Source organism: Geospiza fortis, unplaced genomic scaffold, assembly GCF_000277835.1.
Source record: "Geospiza fortis unplaced genomic scaffold, GeoFor_1.0 scaffold23, whole genome shotgun sequence".
In the NCBI taxonomy this organism is placed as follows: Eukaryota; Metazoa; Chordata; class Aves; order Passeriformes; family Thraupidae; genus Geospiza; species Geospiza fortis.
The window spans coordinates 4,925,227-4,938,382 of record NW_005054303.1 but is presented as its reverse complement, the minus strand read 5'-3'; the positions used below and the strand labels follow the sequence as shown (position 1 = coordinate 4,938,382).

Genomic DNA, 13,156 nt, shown 5'->3' with positions numbered 1-13,156 from the left:
GTAGAACAAAATTACTCGATTTACCAAAACCCCTGCTCAGACAAACAAATTATTAGAACATTAAAATTCGCAAATGCTTCAAGGGCCTAAGCAGTGGCTTCAGTCTAAATACCTTAATGAGATAAAAGAGAGGTTTTATATGAAGCCAAGGCTCCCTGATGAGTTTATAATCCTATAAGAATAAAACAAAGCCATCAATTGTCAGCTTTGGGCTGAAATGTCCATGCTTCTTATGCTGTCCATCAATTCAACGGTTGTTTGTGGATGTTGTCTTACAAAATGAATAAATAAATAAAATACACTTTGGACAGAGTGGAACAAGCTATTTTTTGTTTATATAATGATCTGTAAATCTCAGTACACCTTCATACGTTACAAACACTACCATGTTCACGGGAAAGGCACGAATGCAGTTTAAACCCAGTCCTTTGAAAAGCACTTTAACCCCCTCCTTTCTCACACTTTCCCTCACACAGTGGATCAGGCCTTTGTACTTGTGCTGGTCCGATTCATCTATTTGCATGCGTGATTTGATGACATCCATGGGAGTACCAAATCCCCAGGCCAGGACTCCAGCAAAACCACCAGAAAGCAGCACAACAAGGAAACCTGCAGGAGAGAGTGAAGGGAGAAGGGCAGTTCACTTGCATCTCGTTCAGCTACAGCCATCTCAGATTTGACAATAAACTTTGGTAACTTTCGTGTTTTTCGGGAGTTATTTTGTGCAGCTCTTGCAGTTGTGTGTTTCCAGATCTCGGAGAATTTTTGCAACTAGATGTGGTACAGCCTGAGAGCACTCACATCTCCTTCAGATGAATCTAATTTTTAAAATTCTTGGGGAGATGCTCTTTTGATGAATCTTACCTATTCAATCTTTTCTCAAAGTGGATAGTTGCTTTTTGGAGCCAAATCACAACTAAGAACCTGAAGTGTCTTTACTTTGTCCACCTGGACTTCATATTCAAGCTCTGGGCTAACCCTTGTCTGAGTTCCATGATGGCTCCCAGCAGCTTTGTCCATGTTTAATTTCTTGTTACCCTGTTTTCACATTAACAGGATTTCACACCCACATTCAAGGCACCAGAGTGTGTGGTAAGAACCCCTCCTGCAGGAGGAGGAGGAGCTGCTTAGGGACAAGGTGGGGACAGTGAAGCCCTCACATGCAGGCTGCTGGCACTAGGGCTGGGGCCAAAGCCAGCACACACAGAGCAACCCCTCATGAGGATCTGGGTGAGGTTTTATGGGTACTGGGTGATGTTTGCCCAGAGCCTGGTTTCCCTCTTAGTGTGGGCCTAAATAAGCCATTTTTGCAGCTAATGCCAGATGCTTTCCAATACCCACCTGGTTTATTTCTCCCATCTGGTGTGAGCCAGTCGCACAGAGCAGAATAGGAAAGGAAATATACTGCAGAAGCAGAGCAATCCCTGCAGAGTAATGCAGAACAGCCCTTGTAGAGACCACCAAAACCTTCCTCCTTGATGATAACCTTCAGACAGTGCAAAGACCCTTGGTATTTTGGCTTGGAAACAGGCTGATGTGTGGTGGAAGGGCATGGGTTCCTCTGAGTCTGCATCCGAACTTTAGCCACCTCACTAGGGTTTGTCAGCACAACCTGCAACACCAGAGAATGGCATTTTAACCCTCACAGTTAAACAGTGTTTTGAGCTCCCTCCTGTAAATTCTTGTCTCCCAGCTTTTCAGGCAATAATCTTGTCTGGGAGCTCCAGCAAGCTCCAGCCTCCTCCCCTCTGTCTGTGCTGCTCCACCCAGCAGCAGCAGGACACGTGTGTGAGCAGAGAGGAAGGCAAGGCAGAATCAACACAGGATATTAAATACCTGTAACTACTTGCTAAACTAGATGGGTGTGGAAAGAGGGATGTCCTCAGCCATAGGGAAGCACACATCAGGGCTCTTATTTGTACATGTATTTGAACCAAGACCATCCAGGCTATAAAAATGTAAGCCATGTTGAGTCACTCTCCGTAGGAAGCACCTAGAAGCCTGACCATCTGGAGTGCTCTGTAAGAGGATTGTGGCCAGGCACACGTTTCTGCCCAGCATGCCATCACTGTGATGGGATGAGCTCTACCACATTCACAGCACCTGTGGATGCTCACCCTCATCTGCTTGTGGGAAACTACTCCTGGACCCAGCCTTGGCCCTGCCCGAGGATCCTGCAGGTTTGCCAGGCAGCATCACTTCCCAGGGATACCCACTGAGTTTAAATCCTGGCAAGGCAGCGCTGTGCTCTGCCTGTGCTTTCATTCCGAGTTCTGTCTGTCTGTCTGTCTTACACAAACACACCGTCGCAGCCACTGGGGGAGTTTGCTGCCTATGCTGTGTTTTCTTCCTCGTCCTGCGTTTGCTGCCAAGGTCTGTGTCATGTTAATGGCACGTCCTTAAGCATCCTGGCGCTCCAAACCGAATCCAGCACGAGCTGCCCAGCAGGACTGAAGGGGCAGCGAGGGCAGAGCATGACCTCCCCTGCAAAAACAAACCCACCAGACGTGTTGCAGGCTGCCCTGCGGCCTCCCGGGCTGAAAAAACATTCCCTGCTTTTCCAGCCACCTGTGCTTGTGAACAAGATCTCTCGTTGTGCTTTCCCTGCAGGGTGTGAAGAGTGCATATTATATGGCTCTACACAGATATTTACCATATGTATTTTGATATATTGATTAGTAGTGCTGTATTAACATTTTAATAATAAATGTAGTCTTGTAATTAAAAGGTGACTTTTGTAGTTAAAATAAGAACTATGTTAGTGGGATTTTTTAAAGAAAGGAATGAGGCACTTGCACCAGATAGCAGTCACAGGACACCTAAATTTTTCAGAGAAAAGGAATTTATTGCCCTCTTATCAGAAGCAATGAACTTCTTCCCACCTCGAAGGCGCTGTTAGGATTAGAAGGAAGAAGTTGATGACCACCAGACAGAATCCTGTGTTTGAATTGAATTTATGCATCATGTATGAAGTGTATGAATATGCAACAAGCTATTGTTTTTAAGGGTTAATCCTTTGTTAACTGGTGTCCTTTTTCGGGCTCATGCTGCCCAGAAAGAGGTACCCAGACATTTGTAACTCTTTTTCTTTATTATCTCATATTGTCCTAATTCAATTTGTCCAAATTATTATCACTCTAATTGCATTACTATTTTTATAACCATTTTATTACTATTAAACTTTTAAAATTTGAAAAACAAGTGACTGGCATTTTTAGCAAGGGTGTTTACCTACCCGGGCAGCGCCAGCAGCAGCTCCAGCCAGGGAAACATCCAGCTTGGAAGGCTTGGCATCTGCAGCCCCGTAACGCAGCTTGCAGAGGGCGCCGAGGAAGTTCTTGTATGTGCCAAAGGAAACTGAGGAAACCACTGATACAGCGAGGGCTGAGGCAGTCACCCCTTTGTAAAACCCCCGGACCTGTGGGAAACAGGAGAAAGGCGACTTTTAAGGGTGAATGGCATGGGAAAGCATCTGCTCAAAAGCACTGGCTGTGCATTGCTGAGTCAAAACAAAATCCCACCTTACAGCTCATCAGCAAAGCTAAATTTCACCCTGAGGGCTCTCCCAGCTGATACTGGCATGAAACTGGTGCCCATCGTCCCCAAACTGGCAGAGGCAGCTCTGCTGCTCTGAAACAAGGCACCTGCAATGCTGCTGAGAGACACCCACCTTTTCTGTCCTGTACGTTTCCTGAACACAGTGCCAAAATCCTCTGTAGTGGTTCTCAGTCTGAATTCTCACCTAGGAATACAGGGACAACTTTAAAATGCAGATATAATATTAAAATAAATAAAACAACAAATGCCGTAGCAGCGAACCAGATAATTAACAAAATTATAAATAACATGACCAAACAATTTAATTATTTTTTTAGAGGCAAACACAACAAAATACAGTGAGATATGGAGATGTAATGCAGATAAAGTATTATCATGGGATTATTTTTCTGAAAACAAGGGGGAAAACAAAAGGGCGTTTTTGTTCTATAGTCAAGAAATAAAGCTCCAACAGGTACCTTTACTGTGTCCAGTGGATAACCCACGGCTGTGCTTAGACCACCTGAAACAGAGAATATGTAGGAGATGGTTAACAGCACATGTCACAGCAGACCTTTTCACCCATCACAGAAGGGCACTGGAGAATAGCAGAAAACAGCTCCAGAGCCCAGCTGTGCCTGGCACCAGACTTCTCGAGCTCCAGTAATGACGTTTGAGCCATGAATGACAGAGAAAAATGCAAATTTCTGTGTGACCAAGGCTCACCCAGAGGAGGAAACAGAGTATGGGAAATTTATCAGGAACAACAAGACTGAGGAAGATGAGACAGGGAGAGACACTGAGAGCGCTGCCCCACGAAGGATGGAGGGAGGACACTGGGCTGTGCTTGTTTCCCCTCTCAGCTTAGGCACTACAGCATCTTTGAACTATGACCAAGCATCCCCACTCACAGAGTCCGGAGCAATTTTGTTTTCCAGGGCTCGGCGGGATTTGGGGCAGGGAGGGATTAGCGCTGGGAGTGTCCAGCGGCAGCCGAGCCCGCCCAGCGCAGCATCACATGCCGTGGCAGCGCGTCCAGCCCCGGGCCGCTGTCAATCCTCCTGAAAAAACCCCTGGAGCTCACTCCTAGAGCCTTAAAATAGCCCCTGGATATGCATTAATCCCTTGAGACAAAGCTTAATGGCAAGTAAGGAGAGCTAAAGAGCTCCCACACGGATTTCTCTCTGTTGCAGCAATAAATAGATCTCACCTCACTGCATTTCTCAGCTCTAAGCACTAGCAGGTAACAAAGGTGCTGACCAGCAAACTGCCTCCCAGTACACCACCTGCCTAGGCACCTGAGAGGAAATGAGGCTGGAGAACAATGGAACTGGGTCCATGTGAGTTATTTAGACAGAGATCAAGTTCATAGAACTGCTGGATGATCCCATCAGGCAGCCAGGCATTCAGAGATACAGGACACATCTAGTGGCTCACCTGTTGAAAACTGCCTCTCACTGAGTTCTTCTTTAAAAAAAGAAAAATTAAAGCCCAAGCTACTTAAAAATGTGTTGTTGGTGTGGGCATGTTCACCTCTGATTACATGGCTGCTTGAGAGCTCTGGAAATCTCTCCCATGTTCTGGAGAAAAGCAGCAGCTGCTGTTGTGAGTCACCAGGAGACGATCCCAAAGTGCATTACTCAGAGGAAAACAACCAACAGCATCTTTCTTGCAGGAAATTGAGGTTTGTTCTTCAAAAGCATCTATCAAATCTGACACCAGATAAACAGCAATGAAGAGGGAGAAAGGGCCTAGATGGAAGAGAGACAGTGATGGAAGAGAGAGGGCAAGGGGAAATACACAGGCAATAATATGGCTTGGAGAAGCACTGGCTTAGGTCCAAGCAGAGAGTGACAATGCACAAAGTCATCTGGGGACACCTGTGCTGTCCCAGGCTCCTGGCCAGAGTAATCAGGGACACTGGCAGCCAGGGAAGGGCAGCACATGGGCCACTGCCAGGAGGGCAGTGCTGACCTCACAGCTGCAGTCCCCAGGCCATGCACCCCACCTCAGCTGGGAGGTTTTGACACATCTCATCCTTTTCAGAGTTCCTGAACCTTAGAGGAGATGGGCATGGGCTGAGCAGATGCTGGGGACACAGGGGCACCATGCACAGCTAAGCCCTGGCTCACTCCACTGGATGAGGAAGGTTGGAGCTTTGCTTCATGCAGATCACGCACCAAGGATGATTTGGGTCAGTGTTTGACAAGAACTGACTGCCCTTCTGGAGAAATCACCCTGTTCACATGATAAGATACAAAGGCCCAGACCCAGCAGGTTGCAGGTTGCAGGTTGCCCTAAACAGTCTCTTTCAGCCCTAAAGGCTCCCCATCAACTTGGTTCCAGTAAGGATCAAACATCTCCACTTGGGAGGAGACCATAAAAGCAAATTTTTCACTGCTCCCAGCAAAGATGTGAATCCCCCAAACCTCCAAATAACCCAACCTGCCATGAACCGTGCTACTTAGGGGCACAAAGCACTCCAAGCAGTTGTCAGAGCTGAGGAGCTCAGCCAAGTCTACCAAAGGCTGAGGAATGAGGGCTCTGCACATTCTCACACGATATAAATAGCCTGGCACTAAGACAGCATGACCCACACATGCCGTGTTTGCACAGCAAAATCAAAGAAGGCCAGCAATGAACAGTGGGCATACAAGAGAGGGTTCCTGTGGGACTTCTGCTGAGTAACCCTGCATCAGCTGTGACCAAAATGAATAGCAAAACTAAGGGAATTACCTTTTTTGGTTTTAGTGAGCCATTTTTATGCCTCCTTTATCTGAAATATTGCCAGGAATTGAGCAGAGCTTGCAGCATCCCCTACACACACAGAGTGCACAGAATGGATCACTCACAGTCCCTACACAAGTCAGGTCACTCTGGGCAAGCAACTCAAATCAGGAGAGATTCTGGTGGGGTGGCAATCACGAGGGAGCAAGTGGCAGCTGTACAGAGCCCACCAGGCTGCAACAGCCCTGAGCTGATGGCAAACCTTGGCTGAGACAGCCAGGGAGAAGCAGGGATCATTGTCCATGCACTGGATGGGCAGACAGTGGCTTTCAAAGGCCTTTGTTTTGTGCAGAGTGGGGAACATCAGTGCACAGACCCTAAGCGAGCTGAGCTTCATTCAGCCACATGACCCAAGCAGGAGCTGCTTTATCTGTAAGGAGACAGCATGTTCCTGCTAGAGGGGGATTATTTTATCTTTCCTTGGACTGCATGTAACCTGCCAGCTGTGGAAAAGCCCAGTCCTGCTGCAGACCCTGCTGCACTACCACCACTGGGTAAACCTCGGCTTTGCCTCCCCAGATCTTTACTCCAGACATAAGAGTCAAGTCATCCTCACCCTGCAGCCATCACCAGCCCCAGCCATCAATCCCCATCCCCTGCTGCAGCTGCAGCAGGGCTAGAAAGTGTGCATGGGAAAATTCAAGTCAGAAGGGACCTCAGGAGGTCTCTAGTCCAACCTCCTGGTCAATTTTTACTGGCCAGGAAGGACTGCTTCCTAAAACATCCAGCCACGTTTGCTGGTTACAGAAAGTCTCCTAAGCATGTTTCTCTCATTTTTTTTCTACCTGGAGCCAGAGCAGATCACTGTTTCTTGGGCTGAAGACGCTGAGTTTTTATCTCATTGCCACAGAATTCATTGCCCAGAGGTGATGCACAGTATTTGTGCAGAGGCTGGAATTTGAATGGGCATGACCTCTGCTGTTTTTCAGAGGTGCTTAAACTATGCTTTCTCCAAGACACTCTGAAAATAGATCTAGGTCACTAGAGTGTAATTTACTAAACAGAAACTCTTATTTTTTATGTTGCCTCAACTTGCTTGATGTTCTTTAGCTGGGTTCACAGACTCTTTAGGAACATGAAAACTGCTTCAGCTCCAGCAAACATAAACCCCAAAACAAGCTCAGCACCAAAACCATCCCAGTTCTTGCAGGACAGATGTCCAACCCCAGGAGCTGCCCTATGTGAGGGGAGGATGATGGCCCCAGAAGCCCTGCCAGGTACCTCCCACGTGTCTATGGGAAAGCTCCACCTCTGCAGCCAGTAAGAAGTTGCAGCATCCCTCCTAGAAAAGCTCTGAGCTGGACATAGAGGACAGGATGGCAAATCTTGCTCTCTGTGAGGCTGAGGTCAGTGAAGTGCCTTACAACAAGCAGGGACTTTTCTCGTCCCAGCTGGATCCTCACAGCCTGCATCCCCTCAGGCTGAGCCTGTGTCCAGGGCACACAGAGGAGATTCTTGCTGCATGGCTGGGCAGAACACGATGCTGGAGCCTGGACAGGGGGTCACAGCACAAACCCTGGCTTTGCTTGGGAGCCAGGGCAGAAAACTAAGGTGAATGGCCATGTTCAAACTCTGTTTTCAGCTCTTCATGTTCCCTTGCAAAAGAAGCTTGTCCTTAAGTGATCTGTCTCAAACTGTGCTAAAAAAGCAAAGGAGTCCAAGCAACAAATGCAATCATCTCTGCCCCACCATGAACATGAAGTCTGAGGGGAGGTTTGGTTAATCCTTCTGGGATGGACATCCCACTGCCAGCCCTAGGACAGGGCTTCCTTCTCCACAGGGTGCTCTGAAGTCAGAAGGGACACAGGAGGAGAAAGGCAAGTTATCATGGTGGGGCTGGTTATATCCTCCTCTCCCAGGAAGGCTCTCCCAACACCCCTGGAAGACCAGCACCCCAAGCATGGGCACAACAGGCACCTCCAGGGCTGGATGCTGCTGAGATGCCAAACCTCTCCCCACTTGCACATGATGAGCAATTAGTGGGCAGGGTAAGACTCAGCATGGTCCTTCCCAGGACAAACACATCTGCAGCAGGACCATAGGCTGTTCCTGGTGAGGGGAAAATGCCAAATTTCAGCAAATGTCAAAATGAGATCTGACATGCAGGCTTGGGCTGGATGTCTCAGCCACCTGGTAGGTTCACCTGGCCTTTCTGTCAGTGGTGACCCAAAGGCTTTTCTTGTGGTATTTATTGGTGTATTTTATATATATATATATATATATATATATATATATAGGTATATATTATCTTGTATACTCCACTAAATCTAACAAGATATCAGCAAAGAACTGAGACCAATGGGTACATTTTGTCATTTAAAACAAAGATGAGTTTGAGCAGTACATGCTCTAAGAATGTCTAGAATTTAATCACACTTCTCTCCTGTTACTTTTTTTATATACAGCTAACCTACTTTCTCCCAGATCAAAGCCTGCTGCCTGGCTTGCCTGCACTGACATCACCATCACAACTGCACATGCATCTTAACCCAAGTTAATGCAAAGGTTGTTCATCCAAACATTCTGAATGCAGTAAGAGCAGTGTGCTTCCTCCCCTCCTGTCTCACAAATCACATCCTCAGCCCCCCAGAGCCGCCATCCCAGCAGCCTGCTGGGACCCCTGGATGCCAGACACGTGAGGGTTTCACTGCCAGAGCTATACAAGCTGGTTTGTATCTGCACAAAACCTATTACACTCTGTCTCTTCCTATTAGTTTTACCCTGTCCCAGTGCAATCAGAGTGGAGGAGATTGCAGGCAATGACCTCAGCTGACCAAGCTGCAGCGCTGCCTCTCCAGCAGCTCTGTGAGCCTGCTCTGGTCATGTTTCCCACTTCATAAGGAAGAACACATTTTTAATAAGCAGCCCCCCATTAAGACTCTCAGCTCTGCTATTGAGACCTGCTCCTCAGCTGAACAAGAAGGAAACACAGCTATCTGCTTTGGCCAGCAAGCAGCAGTTCATGCATTTACCTCCGATGGCCCCAGCAATGAAATCCATGCAGAGCGCGGCTGCCGCCGAAACCACCCCGAGAGCGCTGGGCAGGAAAGGAGGGGACCAGGATCCAGTTCAGTCTTCCCAGAGCCCTGCCAGTCCTCCAGAAACACTGGTTTGTGTCAGGAACCACCTTCCTACAGTCTGCCCTTGCCTCTGGGGATTGTGAGCCTTGCGGGTACTGGATGAATTTGTAGGCTGGTGGCAGAGCTGGGAAGCCTGGAAGTGTTCCAGGAACACAGTGAATAAATAATCCCGTGAAGCCCTGAAGTGCTGCGCCAGGGCTGCTGTTCCCTGTGCCCTTTTGCCTGGAAAGTCCCAAGGGGGGGTGGCTCTCAGGGTAAGGCTGGCTCTGAGGGGACCATGCCCTGCTGTTGTTACTAGCCCCAAAGACAGCTTTGCACACTCGTTTGCCAGAGGACACTGCTGGCCTGTACCATGGAGATGCTGCATTTGTGGCCATTTGCAGGATTCCTCCTTCCCCTATCCCAACCCACTCTTTCTCCTTCTGATGGACCACACACCCTTTCCATTAATGGAAATTCCTTCTGCCTTTACCAAGCCATTTTTCTTGATTTTCCTGATGCATGAAGCTGACCCCAACTTCTATATCCCCACAAATTATTACCCACTCACTACTTATACAAATTGTGAACCCCAGTAATTAATCTAACCACATCCAGAGTATTTGCTTCTATTTCAGATAGCAGCAGCATAGTTTTCCCAGCCCCTGGAGCAGCTCTTCTTCATTTCTTGCTCGGATTCCTAACCCACTTTCCAATGTCAGCTCCTTGTAGAGAACCTGCTGATCAAAGGGAGCCAGGAGTTCAAGGAAATGTCATATTGCCTGGTTTTGCACAACAGTCCCATTACAAAAGAGTGCCTCATCTATGTGTGGGAGGTTAAGCTTTGCCCAGAGAGACCCTGGAAACCAAAGTCCTGATGCAATGAAGGGCTTGCCAAGCTGTGACCTGAATTTTACCCCTCTTGTGGAGGTTTTCCCGGGTCAGAGCCAAGGTACATTGGCAGCAAAGGAAAAAGAAAATTTCATGGCTGCTGCCCCCTGGGTCAGCTTTACAGGGGAGCTGAGCACTTCAGTACCCAGTGCCATTTCCTGCACATTTTCCAGGAACATATTTCTCACTGAAGCATGTGTTTTGGGGCTGCTGTGGCAGTGACAGAACAGCTCTGTGTGAGGGCAGGGTTTCTGGCAATTGAAAATGAAAGTATTTTTATTAACTTGCTTCCTGTGATTTCTTATGCGTCCTTCCCTGAATGCTTTCTGTTCTGAAGAGAACAGATTATTCCAGTTTAACATCATGCAAGGACAGCAAAAAACTTAAAACCACAAGTAAAATATTATCTAGAGAGGTAGCAATGTAGCTGCAAAAACACACTGGGTTATTTAGTAGCTCTTCCTTGTTATACCTGGTGTCCATACAGGAGTTGTTAACGGTTAATCAACAGTCTGTGCACGCCAAGTGCAGGGAAATCTGTTGTTTCCTCTTCTCCCATCATCCCATTCTGCTGCTGTCCTTGCAGAGCAGAGATGGGACCTGTTGTGTCAGTGACACGCAGGGACAAGGACACAGACCCCTGCGGAGGGGCAGCCTGGAAGCACGTGGGGGGTGGGATCTTTCTACACATTGCAGTGACTGGAGCCATATCAGTGAGAAAATAGAGGCTGGCTGGCATTTCACTCTGGCTGACTAAAGCATCTAATACTAATACTAATTAGTATTTTACATGAAATATCAAAAGACCAAGCAAAATTCCAACCTTCTTTACCTGAGCTGAACAGCTCAAAGGGAATCTTCCTCATGAAATCACCTGAGATAGTAAAAAAAAAACCCAACCAACCCAACTCCCTTTCTTTTGTGAAAGAAAATGAATCCTTTGTTTATTTTTTTAACATCCATTCACACCAATGCTTCTAGCAAAATGTCATTTGCTTTATATAGCAGGAATCTGACTCCATAATGTTTTGATAATGGTTTTGGTCCCTTCAATGGGGTGTACCAGGAAAGGTCAGGTTTTCCATTTGACTGGAGTTGCTTTACAAACAGAGGTCATTCAGAAGGTGTCCATAAGAAAGAAGAATATTTTGGGGCTTGAACCATTTCACCTTGACCCGTGAAGGTATCCCTGGGACAGCCAGCCCAGGAGCAATGCACACATAGAGGTGCTTCAGGGACATCTGCCTCAGCCAGGGCTTAGCAGAGTAACATGAGCCTCAGCAAACACCACTACAGTACTCTCTGCTCCTGGGGGGCAGTCAGAACCTGGGGGAAAAGAGGATCCACTGCCAAGCTCAGCCTGGCCACCTCATGATGGCAGAGAGGGACCCTCTTCCACAGCAGCAATTCAACTTCCCCTACCAGGACTCCTCCCAGAGACGGAGTCCTTGAAGTCTCACTCTTCTTCTTCTGAAGGAGCTTCCTCCTCCATCCTCTCTTCCCTAGATTTCAGAGATTTTCCAGCCTCATTAATTTACCAGAACCCAGTGCTATAGGTCAATAGAGACAGTCCAGAAAATCCAACCCAATGAAATCTTGAGTTATCAGGCATTTCTCCAAGATGAAATATTAATCATTCCTGTCCCACTTTGACACAGCGTCCAAGGACTGCAGATCCAAAGATCACTGCTAGTCTAGCTTGCAAATAAACACCATGGTTCACATCTATGCAGGGAGGAGAGAAAGTGCTGGTCCTAACCCAGGTGGTCTTCTCAAAGCAGGGCCTAGGAAATCGCACACCAAACATGTTTTGAGCCTCCACAAGGGATAGCATTCCACGAGAAATAAGCCATTACTTCTTTCCTCCAATAGCAAACTGTTCAAGAGTGATTTGCTCAAAATGGGCCAGTTTCACAGGGGCGGGGGGGTGAGAAAACAGAGCATGGAAGTTGCTGTCAGATAAAACCACAGATCTGACAATATGAAGTAATCTGCAGGAAATTGTGAAACTGAGTGATTAAAATGGAGTAAGGCCCTAATTTTTCCCAGTGTGTGACGGATGAAACACTCTGTTTGCTTCACAGGAGGAGGCAGCTGTCTGCCCACCCAGGCAGAGAGAACTGCTCCACAGCAAAGTGGCAGAGGGTCTAGAGGACAGGAACAAATGATGGAGCAAAAAAAAAGGTAGGAAAGGAGCCTGCAGGCAGGCAGTCAGTGTTAAATAGTGTAGGGAGATAGAATATAAGAAAATAAAGGTAGTGTAGAAAGTAATCTTACTCCTAAGGTGTTGCAGCTGGGCCAATTACCAAAGATTAGGAACAGGCGTGACTTTAACAGGCCACAGCTGTAACCAATGAGAAGCAGAGTGCTATAAAAGTGTGGGGTGGCTGGTTGAGAAGGGAACTGGAGTTGGTTGGTTACTTTTTGAAGAAGAGTCAGTGCTCTGAGGAGCTGCCCATGAGAAACACCAAGAAGGTGTGAAATTTTGGTGATAAGGAGACAACAGTATGGAACCCCTGCAATAAGATGACAACAAAATAGCATCATACAGATGAGACAAAATAGCAGAGGCCTCCTTTTACAGTCTTCTTCCACAGCTCACTCACAGGACTTTACCAACTCCATCCATCCTGCAAAGCCTGTCCTCTTTCTGCTCTGCCACCACCTGCCAGCTCATCCAGCCAGGTTTGGTGAGAAAACGCTCCTTCCTCACCTCCTGCCACAATATTTTGCATTTTCCACCCCACCTGCACTGTGCAGTGCTGCACTCACATGCACATCCATTAACTCCTGTCCAATTTCTTTTGGAAAAGTCCTTGACTGGAGGGACTGTTCAAACAGTGTCGCCTGCTCCGCCCCCGGGCTGTTTGCACATTGCAGAG

General features: G+C 47.4%; 1 protein-coding gene across 1 annotated transcript; it reads right to left on the bottom strand.

Moving 5' to 3' along the window:
• Positions 1 to 313: 313 nt before the first annotated feature.
• On the bottom strand, positions 314 to 9,641 carry SLC25A47 (solute carrier family 25 member 47). The gene is made up of 6 exons (XM_005417884.2): positions 9,297 to 9,641; positions 4,017 to 4,060; positions 3,671 to 3,742; positions 3,236 to 3,418; positions 1,342 to 1,612; positions 314 to 609 (listed from the first exon to the last, which is right to left on the bottom strand). Exons 1-6 carry the CDS (start codon positions 9,322 to 9,324, stop codon positions 323 to 325), a joined length of 885 nt encoding a protein of 294 aa, XP_005417941.1. The 5' UTR covers positions 9,325 to 9,641; the 3' UTR covers positions 314 to 322.
• Positions 9,642 to 13,156: the final 3,515 nt, after the last annotated feature.